General features: G+C 36.1%; 1 protein-coding gene across 2 annotated transcripts in view; it reads left to right on the forward strand.

The window, feature by feature from the left end:
* The window catches only part of GABRB1 (gamma-aminobutyric acid type A receptor subunit beta1), a 380698-nt gene that overhangs the window by 105160 nt on the left and 260859 nt on the right, over positions 1-14679 (forward strand). For both annotated transcript variants that reach the window (XM_064582397.1, XM_064582401.1), the window contains exon 4: positions 11542-11762. In XM_064582397.1, the coding sequence (XP_064438467.1) occupies positions 11542-11762 (221 nt within the window). The remainder of the gene's footprint in view (positions 1-11541; positions 11763-14679) is intronic.

Genomic DNA, 14679 nt, shown 5'->3' on the forward strand with positions numbered 1-14679 from the left:
TGAGAATGGGGGTGGAGATGGAAGACCAGATTTAAGTGTGGGTGGGCATGATTCTGTTTTGGGCATTCTATCATCTTGGTGATAGAGGCATAGAAATAAAGTATAGTAGTCCCTACCTTCAACAAATGTATGTTCCCTCTCTTCTCTTAGAGTGTTACCATGCATGCACAATCTAAATTAAGAGATCTTTAACCTCTAGGCACTTGCCATGTTTGCCTTTCATCTTACTGTTACTTAGAAATAATTGCCAGCAAGGAAAATGTAGTTGCTACCATAGCTAATGATTAAGAAGGCTTTTACTTGGAAGTAGTGCAATTTGGCAGGCTTTTGAATGTGAAAACCATCCTACCAAAAGAATATTATTCTACTTCCTATACTCCTTGAGGATTATTATAGAACAAAAATATTGTCTTTCTCTCAGCTAACATCTGAAGAATCATCCAGGACAGTGATGAACAGTTGATTGTCTTTAGCATTCCATGGGGATGTCAACGGCACACAGATAAGAGCATGGCCATGGTGTTCATTACCAGCAACAGCTGATTAAGGCAAGGTCATGGATAAAACATCAGAGAGGACTGAAAAGTCTACATTAGAACTGACTGTTAATGATTAATTGGCATCCATAAAAAAAAAGCAAGTCAGAAGTCAGCCTTAGGCAAGAGATAAAAGCCATGTCCTAGGAGAAAAACCTTTTGTGCTTATGATACATACTTAGCCATTGCTTGTTATATAGTGGAAAGAACTAGGAACTTAAAGTCAGATAGACATGGGTTCAAATCACAACTCTGATGTTTCTGAGCAGAGTCACTTTGGGCATCTCTTAAACAGAGAGTCTCACTTATAAAAAGGGAATATTAATTCCAACTTCATAAAGATGTGAGGTTTAAACAATATAACCTATAGAAAGCACCTACTAAAGTACTGGTCATGCAGTTAAACATTCAGTAATAGGCAACTCATTAAGTATCTAGAGGGGGAAAATTGATAACTTAGGTAAAGAGAATGAAATATATATTAGGCATTGCATTGTCCTATGACATGCTTTAAGTACTTGGTTTTCCTTATTTATTCAACTATAGTTTTTATAGTTTTTTAAGATTATTACATACATTATTTTAATTCATTATTCCAACATACTTGTTGATAGTTTTTCTTCCCATCACACAGATAAGGAGATTGAATTTCAAATTTGCTCTAAGATCATAGGACTAGTGAGAAAATAAATCCTTAACTAGATTCCAACTGTCCTAGTTCTATTTTTGCCAAAGACTTAGTTAATGGATCAGTTTGTTAGCATGGAGGTTTTATTCCTAGTTGGGTCCCGTCTATATCCTTAATGCAAGTCTATTTAAATATGCATGTTTGGTATGACTGACAACTGTGAAACTATATCAGAGGAATACTAAGTTTATCAGAATTATTCGCTTTAGAATTCACAAACCACTTTTTCTATACTGCCAAAAAAATTCCTAGAGTTTGGAGGTTTTGTTTTGTTTTGTTTTTCTCATTAAATGGTATTACATTGCCAAGGTCCTTCTCTGCAGCTATGTCTGCCAAGTCACTTTTCAGCCAGATCCAGTCAAAGACCAATAGAAGTTTGAACAGATGCTCAATGAGTTTGAGCCACTGGAGATGGCCAGTATGGAAATTGATGTAGCTTTTTGGTTCTATAAACTTGACTTTTAGGCCTTACTTAATGCTTTTTATAAATTTGAAGTTAGTTCAATATTTAGAAAATTATAGTACTAAAGGAGCAGCCTATAGTTTTATTTTTTTTATTATATTCAGTTAGCCAACATATAGTACATCATTAGCCTATAGCTTTATTTTTATTTACTTTATTTACTTTATTTACTTTATTTGCTTTGGCAAGCTGTCATATTAAGCTCCAAAGCATAGCATCATACAAGGCAAAAGAGTCTGAAACAGCACTACATCTGCTTGTGATACATCTATCTATCAAAAAGAGAGATTTATTGCAGTATTATTTTTAGTTGTAAAAAACCCCCCTGAAATAACCTCAATAACCATTAATAGAATAATGATTAATTTCTATACTATAGTATACTGTGAATCCACTAAATGGAATGAGTTATAGCTCTACCCATTGATTTGGAAGAATTTCTGTGCTGTCATTAAGAAAAGAGCGATCCGGGGTGCCTGGGTGGCTCACTTGGTTAAGCATCTGCCTTCAGGTCAGGTCATGATCTTGGGGTCCTGAGATCAAGCCGAGTCAGGCTCCCTGAGAGCCTGTTTCTCTCTCTCCTCCCTATTCATGCACTCTCACGCTATCTCTCTCTCTCAAATAAATAGATAAAATCTTAAAGAAGAGAAGAGAGATTCATAGAAGTGAATAATATAATGTTATTTTTTTAAATGATAAAAGTCCCATCTATATCTATATATGTTCCTAGATAATTGTATGAGTATGAGCAAACATATAAAAGGCTGCCCACCAAGTTACCAACTAGTTAGTGAAACAAAGTAGGATGGAGTAAGAGATCTTGATAAACAATAAACAAATAGATGACAAATAAATAAGTAAATAGCTGTAGAGAAAAGGTACTAATTTTCATGATAAAAAGGTAGTATATGTAGAATGATCTTATTTTCTTAAAGCAGATAGAAAGAAAAATAGCCACCAAGTGTTGATAGTCTCTGAATGTAAAATTAAAACTAAACAAAGCAAATGGTACAGAAAAGAGAGGGTGGGGTAAGAGAGCAAACAAGATAAAGTTGACATTTGGGCACTATAATTTGGCTACCCATTCTCTTTTGAGAGTTCCCCAGGGACTCCCAAGAGACCATTACCCATAGTCTCTTTTGGATGATAATTTGATGGCTAATTTGATGGAAATCCATCTTCCTATTAGAAAGTCTGAAAATAAAGCTCCTGAGAGTTTCCAAAAGTTTCCTTCTTGGAAGGGTAAGTGACAGCTCTAAAAGATATTGGAAATAATTGGCTCTTGAGAGAGATATCACTGTATCCCATAATAATTCATCCCTTCCGCCCTATTAATTTTAAGAGTGACTAAGATCTCATTCTCCTCCAACAAAACATAATAGAATCTTATTATTGACTGCTCCATTTTAAGCTCTGTTCACATTACAAGATCACAATTTACAAGAGAAGACTGCCTTCCTGGGCTAGAAAACGATCACAAAGTTTTCTCCATCTCTTGTAAGTAGTATGTGTTTTGATAAAATCTTGGTTTTCTGATTCTCATATTTTTTCCCAACTTATATCACTCCATAGCTTAGTTTTCTAGAATTGCCATGCATACCACCTAATGGTTACCATTCTGGTCATATATTCATAGTTCAACTCAGGATGGTCAGCCAAAACTACCACATTCTGAATGTTCCACTAGATCCACCATGCATCTGATTTTATTTCTGCTCTTACTTAAATGTTAGAGAAAATGGAAACACTAATTTTCTAGGAATCTCTGGAACTAAGGAACTTTGAAAAAACCTAGTGTGTCATGCATATGTAATTAATTATGTGGTTTTAAACATCAGTAATGTTTATGAATTATTCTCTTGATGAATTAATCACCTATCTTATACTTTACTGATAACTTTGAATATTGACTAATTTGTAAATGAGATCAAGAATTGCACTGAATACAGTCCATTTTTAAAGTTTTGGCATAAATAGGCTTATACTTCCAAAATTAACAAGTTATTACTGAAAGTATCAATGAAATTTCATTTGATATATTTCAAAATATCTATTAGTATTTTGTAGAGAGTCACTGTTAATTCATTCCTAAAGAGCAAAGTTATTTTAAACTCCATATCCTTTTCTCATTTCCCAGAAATTTATCAGTTACCTATGTTAGTGGGAATTATAAACCCATTAATCTTGATAAGTTAGAGAAAAAAATCTGGGTTAGTAATTATTTTAGTTAACTGAAAGTCCCCATATATATTATCTAAGGATGATAAGTTTTTCAGAAAATTGGAATGTAATAAGATGAATTTGCAATAACATACTTAGTGCTTATATCCAGTGCTACAAACACACAGCACTACTTAATTCACATTCGGCTAACATATCAGAGCACATGCTATCTACTGCACACTATGCTAGGAACTAAAAATAAAAAATAAAATAAAATAAAAATCCTTTGCCCTTGGGGAGCTCAAAATCTGTGGGACTGGGAAATAACTGTAAGTACTACAATCAAAATAGGAGCAGAGTTGTGGGAGCTCAAAGGAGTGAGTGACTAATCGCAGAATTAAATTTCCCAGGGGTTCTATCTTCTCACCTTATACTGTCACCATGGTGAGCCAATTCATTCCCAGGACTTCATCTATCACTTGTGACTCACATGGCTTTGTTTCCCTCTGAGCCCTCTCTTCCTATATCCTGGGCCATAACTACTCACTTGGCACCTCTATGTGCAAATGCCACTGACACCCAGAACACAAACCAGCCTGAAATACATTAGTCATCCTCAGCCCCAGATCTTCAATTCTTATTATCTATCTACTTACTTACGTCAGAAACCCAAGGGTCATCCCTGATGCTCTCTTCTAACTTCACTGCTTCACACATTTTTCCTCTTCTCCACCTCCCCTTCAGTGCTGTGTTAAGTCAACTCTGACCTAGCTCTTTATTCCCTAGGTTAATGCCAGAGCTTGTTAAACTGATATCCTCCTACTCAATAAGCTTGTCTCCTTGAGTAGGCAGCTGCCAATGAAAACAAGTGGAACTATTCCGAATTCTCTGAGTATTTGAAGTGGAGGGAATTTGGTGCAGAGAGCTGGTTACACAGGTGATGGGAGAACTGTGAAGACTACAGAGGACAGCAGGGTGGCTTGGGACTAGGCGGTGCTGAGTCACACCCACTGACATGTGAGTTCCTTGAGGCAGGCAAGAAAAATGTATCAATCCACTTTTTCTCCTCAGCAACTGGCATAATACAAATCTTTAAATATAGTAAACAGCCATGAAATGTTGACACAATGGATCAGTCATTCTAATAACCCAAGATCTTTTTGACCCAGAAGTTTCTAGAAAATTGTCCCCACTTCAGGTCCAACATTTCAATATATCTCACCAGGGAAATAACTCTAATTATTTGAGCTTCTGATTATTCAGATTTTAGAACATAAGACGTTTAAACTGTCACTGTATGAAACATTAATTTTATCATATCCATTTTAAGATATTGGATGTTTTTGTACAGAAAAACGCTTTTATATTTTTAAAGACAACAAATTTTTATAGCTTCTACAGTAGGTATGAGATTACAAATGCTGAAATTCTTATATTGTACAGTCTTAGTCTCCAACAGTCGTGGTGTCGTGCAGTTCATTGCCTCAGAACCCAAGTGCTTTCTCCAGTTGTCACATCCATGTCACATATGTGTTCATGTATAACAGTGTGCCCAGGTGATCTTCTGCGGTGCCTCTGTTTTAGTATAAGCCCATAACTTCTCCCACGAGGTTGATCAATTCCAGAATTGTTCAGAACAGAACACAAGACTGACAAAAATTCTGACTACACAGATGGATAAACCAAATGGGACTATTTAGGATGAGGAAAACGGTAAAGAAGACTATGTTCTTTGAGGCATGGCATGAGGCTACAGTAGGCAAAAAATAAAAATAATGAATGAGAACATGGGTTTTGGAAGCAATGAGAATGCGTGTATTTTATTTATTCATTTATTTTATTTAAATTCAATTAATTAACATATAATGTATTATTTGTTTCAGGGGTACAGGTCCGTGATTCATCAGACACTGATACAAAAACATTCATTTAAACAGGAGCTTGCATTAGAAACAGATGTTGTGTGATTCATTTCAATTACAACTTAAATTGGTTTATTTATCAGGTCATTTTCCACTAAACTTTGCATGAAATGCAAGATGTATGGTTTTTTTTTTTTCCTATCCTTACAAGCTATACTACTTATTGCCAGCATACACACTGATCTCCAGTTTACTTTTCTTCATAATCGTCATTGGGTTGGATAGGGAATTGTCTTGATAGAAGTAAAATACATTTCCCTTCTCTCTCTTTGCTCTTCTGGTTAATAAACAAAGCCAAATGTGTCTCCCTTTTGTTTTTCAGCCATTTAACATCTCTGGGTCTCAGGTTTCTCATAATAGCTCCCTTTATTGAAATCTGGAAGATGAGCCAGATGATTGAGGTTTTGTTGGGTTTCCTTAATATGTGCAATTTGTCCTTAATGAGATTCTGATATGGATGTTGATCAGCATCATTATTATGGCTTTTTCTAGTCAGAGAACATAAAAATGAAAATAACTCAGCACAAAGAAAGTGGAATTTATTGTAGTAACAGGAAAAGGGCTCCTGGGAAGTGAAAGTATCAAACATGCCCACATGTCCACACCTCATGAGAACTAGAAATAGGAAGTAAACGCCTTCCTGAACTCAGTCATTCGTTCTCTAACGATGTCAGACTCTTCATCTGGTGGCTAGTTTTTGCATCTTTCTCCGTTTTCTTTCTTTCTGTGCAGGCTGGCTTCCTCTCTTTATTAGCAGTCTCTCCTCTCTCACAACCACATAATAACAGTGCACCCTAGTTCTAGGTCATGACTTCTCCATTTAGTCCTACAGCTCCTGTCTCAGATTCTTTATGCAAGAACTGATTTCTGGGAGAGGACTCTGATTGGTTCATCTCATCTTTCTGAGCCAGGCACAGATTTATTTCCTGCCTGTCGATCAGCTGCTTTTAAATCAGGTATCTACTCTCTGTTCCCAAGGTGGAGGAGGGCAGGATCATGAGATGAGATGTAGAATGTGGCCTTGTTCAATCAGCAGGAGCTGTCAGCAGGGCAGTTTCCCTCACAGAAGGGACTCTAGACCTGGCAGGCAATGATGCACATCTCTACAACAATCAGCTCTTGGGGAAAACTGAACTGGCATGAACATTTGACAGGGGACAAGGATTTGTAGTTGGAATGCTTTATAATGTTTATTCAAATTTATGAAAGATAAAACAAAAATGTGTGTGGGAGCACTGATTCTTTAACACACACACACACACACACACACATTCCCTTTCTTAAGAATTCTTTGAAAAGAAGGGATCGTTCATATGATCTTTCTGAGTGGATGCAATATTACTGGATGTTAAAGCAATATTTTATCTCTTCCCTAACAAGCTAGCCTGAGAGGTGTGCTGATCATGGAGGCAGCTCATAAAAGACTCACTTTTCCAACCCACTATAAAGTCTCAGAGCTCATTCTGGTAAGAAGCAGACCTCAATAAAACACATAACCCTTTTTCCTTATTCCAGTGCTAGAAAATGGATTTTTATCAAATGATTTCTTATGATAAAGTGGCAAATTATAAACCGTCTAATGCCAGAATTCCCTGGCACAAAAGTTTTGAGGAATACGTTAAAAGCTCAGGTAGACCTGTTAATATACATATTTTTCATGATAAATAGTGATAAAGGATTTCGAAGTATTTTATTAATACTGAAAGGAAAGGTATTTTCATCTAAGGCAGGGTTTCTTGGCTTTGGCACTGGTGACATTTTGAGCCAGGTGATTCTTTGTTGTGGGGGCTGTGCCGTGTAGTGCATTATGCTGCGAGGCATCCCGGGCCTCTACCCATAGGTGCCAATAGCACACACCATTACTCCCAGTTGTTGTTTGGGGTATTTTTTTAAAGATTTTATTTATTTATTTGAGAGAGCGAAAATGAGAGAGAGTACATGAGAGGGAGGAGAGTCAGAGGGAGAAGCAGACTCCCCGCCGAGCAGGGAGCCCGATGCGGGACTCGATGCGGGACTCGATCCCAGGACTCGATCCAGGGACTCCAGGATCATGACCTGAGCCGAAGACAGTCGCTTAACCAACTGAGCCACCCAGGCGCCCATCATTACTCCCAGTTGTGACAACCAAAACCGTCTCTAGACATTGCTAAATGTCCACTGGGGGCAAAATTGCCCTGGGTTTAAAACCACTGATTTAACCTTTAGTCTCCACAATAATTATTTTTATTTATGATAAATATTTTCTTATTCCCCTAACATTTTTAGATTTGAAAAGTATGCCCTTTGGGAGTGTAATCGAGCACTATTGATTTGGTATCCTCTCTCTTGCTTTTCTCCAATGAATCAAATTCTCTCATGCCTGAATTAGCCTGACCAATTTCATTAGCCAACTCACACCCATTAATCCCCTTAATTTGCGTCAGTGTCAGAGAACCCCTGTGGCCCATAGTTTCTAAATATGTCGCTCTTCCTCTCACAGAGTAGCTTGCATACTTGAGAAAGCTGGTTGAACAACTCTAAGTACATCTCGAATAAAAATCGTTTTAGCGTTCTTGTTCAAAGTATCGCTACCTTTAATTTCTTTCTGAAAAATTTTCCATCCTTCCTTGAGTGCTTGTGCTTCGGACTAATGAAGAATTAATAGAAAATCTGTTGAATGAGAGGACAAAATACAGCAATTTTAAGCCTTTCTTTTCCATCTAAAAATGTAATACACCAAAATGAGTCATAGACAGATGTCACTGTTAATATTTCTATTAAGATGCAGCTAGAATAATTTATTTTAAATACAGCAAATAGTTCCTCAGACATGTAAATAATCAATTCTCTCAGAGAGAATTTGCCTATCTCACAAGGTTGTGAGAACAAAATGTGACAAGAGATATGAAAAACTATGAGAACCACAGAGCACAGAACATTCTCCAGGAGAAAGAGATTGTTGTTATGCGTGCACTATAATAACAAGTAGTACAAAAGGAGATATGGCTGTATTTTAAGTCTTTCCATGATGTTCATCATTATCACCATGATTATCATTATCTTCAAAAAAGTTTTCATTAAGTTTATCGATCTCATATGTCCATATTTCCATTTATCCTGGAATCAGGTCATAGATTAGAATAATAATGCTAGAAATACATAAGAAAAGTTGTGAAGGGTGCCACTTCCAAATGTAACATGATACAAGCAGAAATATTTTGCACCGAATTACTTTTTCTTGCAAATAGGGTAATAAATTACTGTTTTAATTTCGAACCATGATGTGATTTTTAGCCCATATTTAGTGAAAACAGAGTAGGAGTTGTGTAGAGCAAAGGTCTCACTGCATGCGTACAGTTCTCTCTCCACAGGAAACAAAACAGTTTCCAGAAAAGGAAGAGAAAAGGTCTACACACATGCACACCCATGCACCCATGCACACGCGCTTACTTAAATCTATGCAGAGATTACTCATGTGTACACTATTTTCTCCTTTTGACTCTCCATTGTTTACTTACCACAAACTCATATTTTCATTATAGTATTTATTATGAGTATTGTTCCGCCATGATAACCCTTTTACTTTACAAGAATAAGTTTTTCCCCATCACACGCCAAAGCTCTATTGAGAAAAAGGTGGAATAAGAATTTAGCCCCAGGGTCTCATCGTGAGGAAATCCTTTGTCCCACTTGTGAAGATCTGGAAGCTAATGACTATTGGGCATGAATACTGAAACAGTGTATTCTGTTGCTGACTGCGCTGCTCACGGAGGCAAAGTTTACATTAACATGTCTGTGGCTAATTATTAATTTTCCTACATTGACTGAATTACAAATAAGAACTGGACACCAAGCCTTGCGATTGATTACAGACAATTGCTTATTTTCATTGTCAGTGGGGTATTTCTGCCTACGAGGGTTTTTTTCCCATAAACATCTCTTTAAAAATAGAAATGCTTAGGAAAATGAATATGCACACTCAAAGTAATTTGGAAGCATGATATTAATCTTTAGATAGCAACAATTTTGAAGTTAATATATTTGTTTAGCATGTTACAGTTTCTAAGGAGGCTTCCCCATAATTTTCCCAAGTAATGTTTATAGTAAGCCAGTAAATGCTATTATTTTTGTTTTAAAAATGAGCCATCTGATATATAGAGGGTTAAGTTCATTGTGGCTACATAGCTGTACATGTGCTAGATCTTAGAATCAAGGTATTTTGAAATCTAAGACCCAGAATCTGCCCAATTCATTTTTCTTCCAAAAAGGTGTTATGTTAAGAAATTGAAGACAATACAGTTGAGAATAGTAGCATTTGAGAAGGGAATTGTATGTAACACTGTGGATTTTCTTTTTTGTTAAATGTAGGTAAGGTGGAAGGAGCTTTTAGACCTTTAAGGTGTGTGTGATTAATATTGTGTGATTAATAGTGAAGAGCTAATGAACAAGAAAAGATGGCTTTGAATTATTGCACAGTGCCTTCTGAGTAAACAGTGTAAGTGTTCTTGAATATAATGGTTAAAGGACACTGGAACTCATTATCCAGAATGAATATTGTTTTATATTTTGGGATTTTTCAGAAATGCATATAGATCCATAAAGCATTCTAAATAAAGTACGGTTTGCCCAGATGTGAGTGAGGTATGATGTGGTTAGTTGTGTAGACAACAATAAAGGTACACAGACATTGTGCAGGAGTTCTGCAGTGTTTTCTTAACTGCTGCGAAAGCATTCACAGTCACTACTGATAAATAAATATCCTGTAAAAGAAAAAGTGAACTTTCTATTTTTATTACATTGGGACTCACATCTTAAAGACTATGATTTTACTGCTACCATTTTTTAATGGACAATTACTTTGTATTACTAGAGTTCTTTAAAAACAGACAGCTAAAACTCAGATAATCATCATGGTTCCTCTCTAGTAGCTTGATTTATTTATTGAGCCCAAATCTTCCTGTCTCTCACTGCCAGGGGAAATTTGGGCGGAAAAAAAAAAAAAAATGCAAAAGGACGTCCTTAGTGTTACCTTTTACAAGAGGTGAGGAAACAAACTCAAATACAAACCCATCTCTGAAGTCAAACCAGTTCTTAAAACAAAGCAGGCATGAGATAAGAGAGAAATAGTTGAGCAGTTCCACCACTGATTTCAGTTCTCAGGCCAAATAAATATCTCCATCCAAACGTGCTTTATAAACTACTTTTTAGTACCAGTAGACAAGTTGTAATTTGCTAGAAAGATCCAGATAATGGTAATTGATGACCTTTATAAGGCAAAGAGCAGTATTCATTCAAAAGGCATTTGCAGTTTGGAAAACACCTCCTTTCAAGTGCATCAATCTTTAGTTATTATTGAGCACACGTTTCCCCCCCACCAAATAGTACCATAAATATAATATCCAGAGGTAGATTTTTGTGAACATGGATCTCTCAGCACAACTTTCCTTTATGACCTCACCCCATGACCATTACCTTAACTTCAAACCTCAAAATTCAATTAAATGGATTTTCCCTACATTGGAGTGAACACTTGTGCATGCCTTCAGTTATTGCTCTGGTACTTCTAACCTGTTGGTTGCCCTATACCTGGAGGTGCAGATTTCCGTGTATTCAGGTGTAACTTCGGGGACAGCAGAACAGTGGTCTCTGGGAACATATGATACCACAGACTGTCACTTTCATGATGAAAGGCCTTTGATGATGATGGTGATGATGATGGTGATGATGATGATGATGATGATGATGATGATGATCAAATTTTTTGGGTTTTGTGTTTCATTTGTTTCACAGGATTATACACTCACCATGTATTTCCAGCAGTCTTGGAAAGACAAAAGGCTTTCTTATTCTGGAATCCCGCTAAACCTCACGTTAGACAACAGGGTAGCTGACCAACTCTGGGTGCCAGACACCTACTTTCTGAATGACAAGAAATCATTTGTGCATGGGGTTACGGTGAAAAATCGAATGATCCGACTGCATCCTGATGGAACGGTTCTCTACGGACTCCGGTAAATGACTTTGTGTTGCATGGTTCACTGTTACTGTTGTTCTTGTCGTTAGGTTTTATTTTTTACTTTTGGGAATGGGCAGTGGGAAGAGAAGCAAGTAGGAGAATATAGAGACACTTTCATCTCCATAACAAAATTAAATTAAAGACTGGAAAATCTCTTTTGGAATCATTGGAGTTAAACCTAGGCAATTTTGTTCATCAAAGGTAAGTGAATTATTTGCCCTGAACTTCCAATAATAAACAGAGTAATAAGAAAATGTATGTTTGCCAGATTTTATATCTAACTTATTGTAGAAGTTAAATCTTTTTTTAGCTGATTGCTTGATTATCTCAGAGCCACCCAGACCGAACTGAAATGTGTTCTAAGTGCTTAATTATGAAAGAGAATTAGGAAACAATATCTTGAAGAAGTAGGAAAATAATTTTTGGTGACTTTGAGAAGATTCATAGTGTTTTCATTCCCTTAAATCCCTCTTTTAGTGTTTGCATTTAGGTATATGATCCATATTGAATTAATTTTTGTGTTTCATGTAAGGTAAGGGTTGAGGTTCAATTTTTTCCATAAGAATATCCAGTTATATAATTTACTGAAAAGATTCTTCTTTTCCCACCAGATTGTGTTGATGCCTCTGACTGAATAAGTGGGGGTCTAGTTCTAGGCTCTACTCTGTTCCATTGTTCTTTTTGTCTATCCACAAGCGGTATCACACTATTTTAATTATAATAGCTATATGTTAAATCATAAAATAGTGTAAATCCTCCAATTTTGTACTTACTGTTTAAGATTGCTATGGATATTCTAGGCCTTGTGCTTCTTCCTATGACTTTTAGAATCAACTTGTTGATTTCCACCCAAAAATCTGCTGGAATTATAATTGATATTGCATTGACTCTGTAGATCAATTTGGGGAGAATGAATATCTTAAAATTATCTAATATTCTAATCCATGAATATGATATACCTTCATTTATTTAGATTACCTTTAATTTATATCAAAATGTTTTGCACCATAATGGGTTTTATTTTGTTTATTTGGCTTTTTATGTATCAAGTATAAAAGAGGTATGATACACCTGTAGTGGTCTATTATTAACCCTCATTTGGTTAATGGTTTATTAAAAATTTTAGAGCTATAATTCAAATCAGCTTCCCATTTTACCAAAGAAATACCTGAATTGTGGCATATTATTGTAGGATATGTAGAGTGGTGGTTCTTTAACCTTTGTTGTCACCTTTCATGATATCTTTGAGAAGCTGATGAGAGCTATATTCACAAAATCATATATGCGCCAAATTTTCCCATTAATTTAGGGTCTTCATAAGCCCCCTAAAACTCTTCACACACCATCCACACCAAGCTAAAACTCTAGACAAGGGATAAAATGCTACAATTAATTTCTGTATATTCACAGATACCCAAAAACAATATGCAAGTGAAAAAAATTGCACTTTTTTTTCTGCACTAAGTTCTGCACTAAAACTTCTGAACTTAACTCAGTGGTTGATTATTTAGTTGATCGTTCTGGACTTCATCTGCATAGTAAAACAGCATTAGTTGCAAAATAACATTTGTAATTTCTCCACTTTTTCAGTACCCCAAGAGCTTTCAATTCTAGTTTAAAATCTCTGACCTAAAAATCTCTCAGAAAAATGGTAAAATAAACCAACAATTCCCTTGAGTGTATTGATAGTTACTACTGACAAAATCTCCGAATCCAAAATCAATAGTGATCATCAGTGATGGTGCCTACACTGGAAATCAGTTGTAATTTTTTGTCACCTATGAAACTTCTACCGGATATAACCAAGGTGTAAAGGGACAAATTACTCTTCTAAAGTATTCTGGGAGAATAATTCCATAACCCAACGTAGTAGGCTAATCAATTACATGTATAATCACTATATGTGATTAGTGAAGAATGTATAAAAAGTTGTTTTTGTTTAAAAGAAAAAGGAACCAGGTTTTTTATAGGCAAGAAAGTAGTTTGCATTCTCAGTTTACAGAGTCTCACTTCAGGCATTTCTCAAATTATTGGTAGCCTCTACCAATGGGAACTGATGGAAAGGGAGAAAGATATTTGAGAACCATGAAGTTGAACACACCTCATTGTAAACTGATAAAACCGAGGCACGAAACAGGAAGGATTTTTTCTAAGGGCACAACAAAGTAATGGCAGAATTGGGGCTAAAATCCAGGTATCCTGATTCCCATACATGTGCTTTTCCTACCCCACTGCCTTTCATACACATTTAGAAGTCAACACCTCCTTCCAAGTTGTACAACGTTGCTTTCTTCTCTTTGGAGCCAACCCAGGCTTGGAGGCCCCAGACAGATCTCCCAAAGGTAAACACAAATCCTCCCTTTATTATGTGAACTCTGATCTCTTTTGGCACCAGCATTCTCCGTAAGAGCTTCACACCATTTCTGATATTTCTCTTTCCTTGTTTTCTTCCCTACCTCTTCCCCCCAAAGGTTTGTTTTTCTTTTCCTGGAGTTTATAAACATCCTGGAGAAACCATAAGATATAGCAAAGAAAGCATGACATCTGGAGTCAGAGGACCAAAAATGGGCTCAAACTCCAACATTTCTGATTGTTTGACCTTGAACAAGTGACACAAATTTACTGAGTTTTAGTTCTAGCACCTGCAATAATGGATTAATAATCCCTGATACATAATTGGGAAATTCTTATGAAATAATGATTATGTTAATACATGGTTAATTCTAAATTATATTTTTCTAAGTCATTGTGCCTTATATAGCCTTATTAGGTGCTGGAAAAACTGCACATGGAGGGTGATTCTCTAATTCCCAGGGGCGTCAGTGACCAAAACAGAGATACAGTTGTCCAATTAAAAACAAAACAAAAACACATTCAGGGACATCTGGGTGGCGGCTCAGTTGATTAAGCAT

The sequence above is a fragment of the Mirounga angustirostris genome, unplaced genomic scaffold, assembly GCF_029215605.1.
Source record: "Mirounga angustirostris isolate CCGP_5_RB_7025 unplaced genomic scaffold, mMirAng1.0.hap1 SCAF_2, whole genome shotgun sequence".
NCBI classification, from domain to species: Eukaryota; Metazoa; Chordata; class Mammalia; order Carnivora; family Phocidae; genus Mirounga; species Mirounga angustirostris.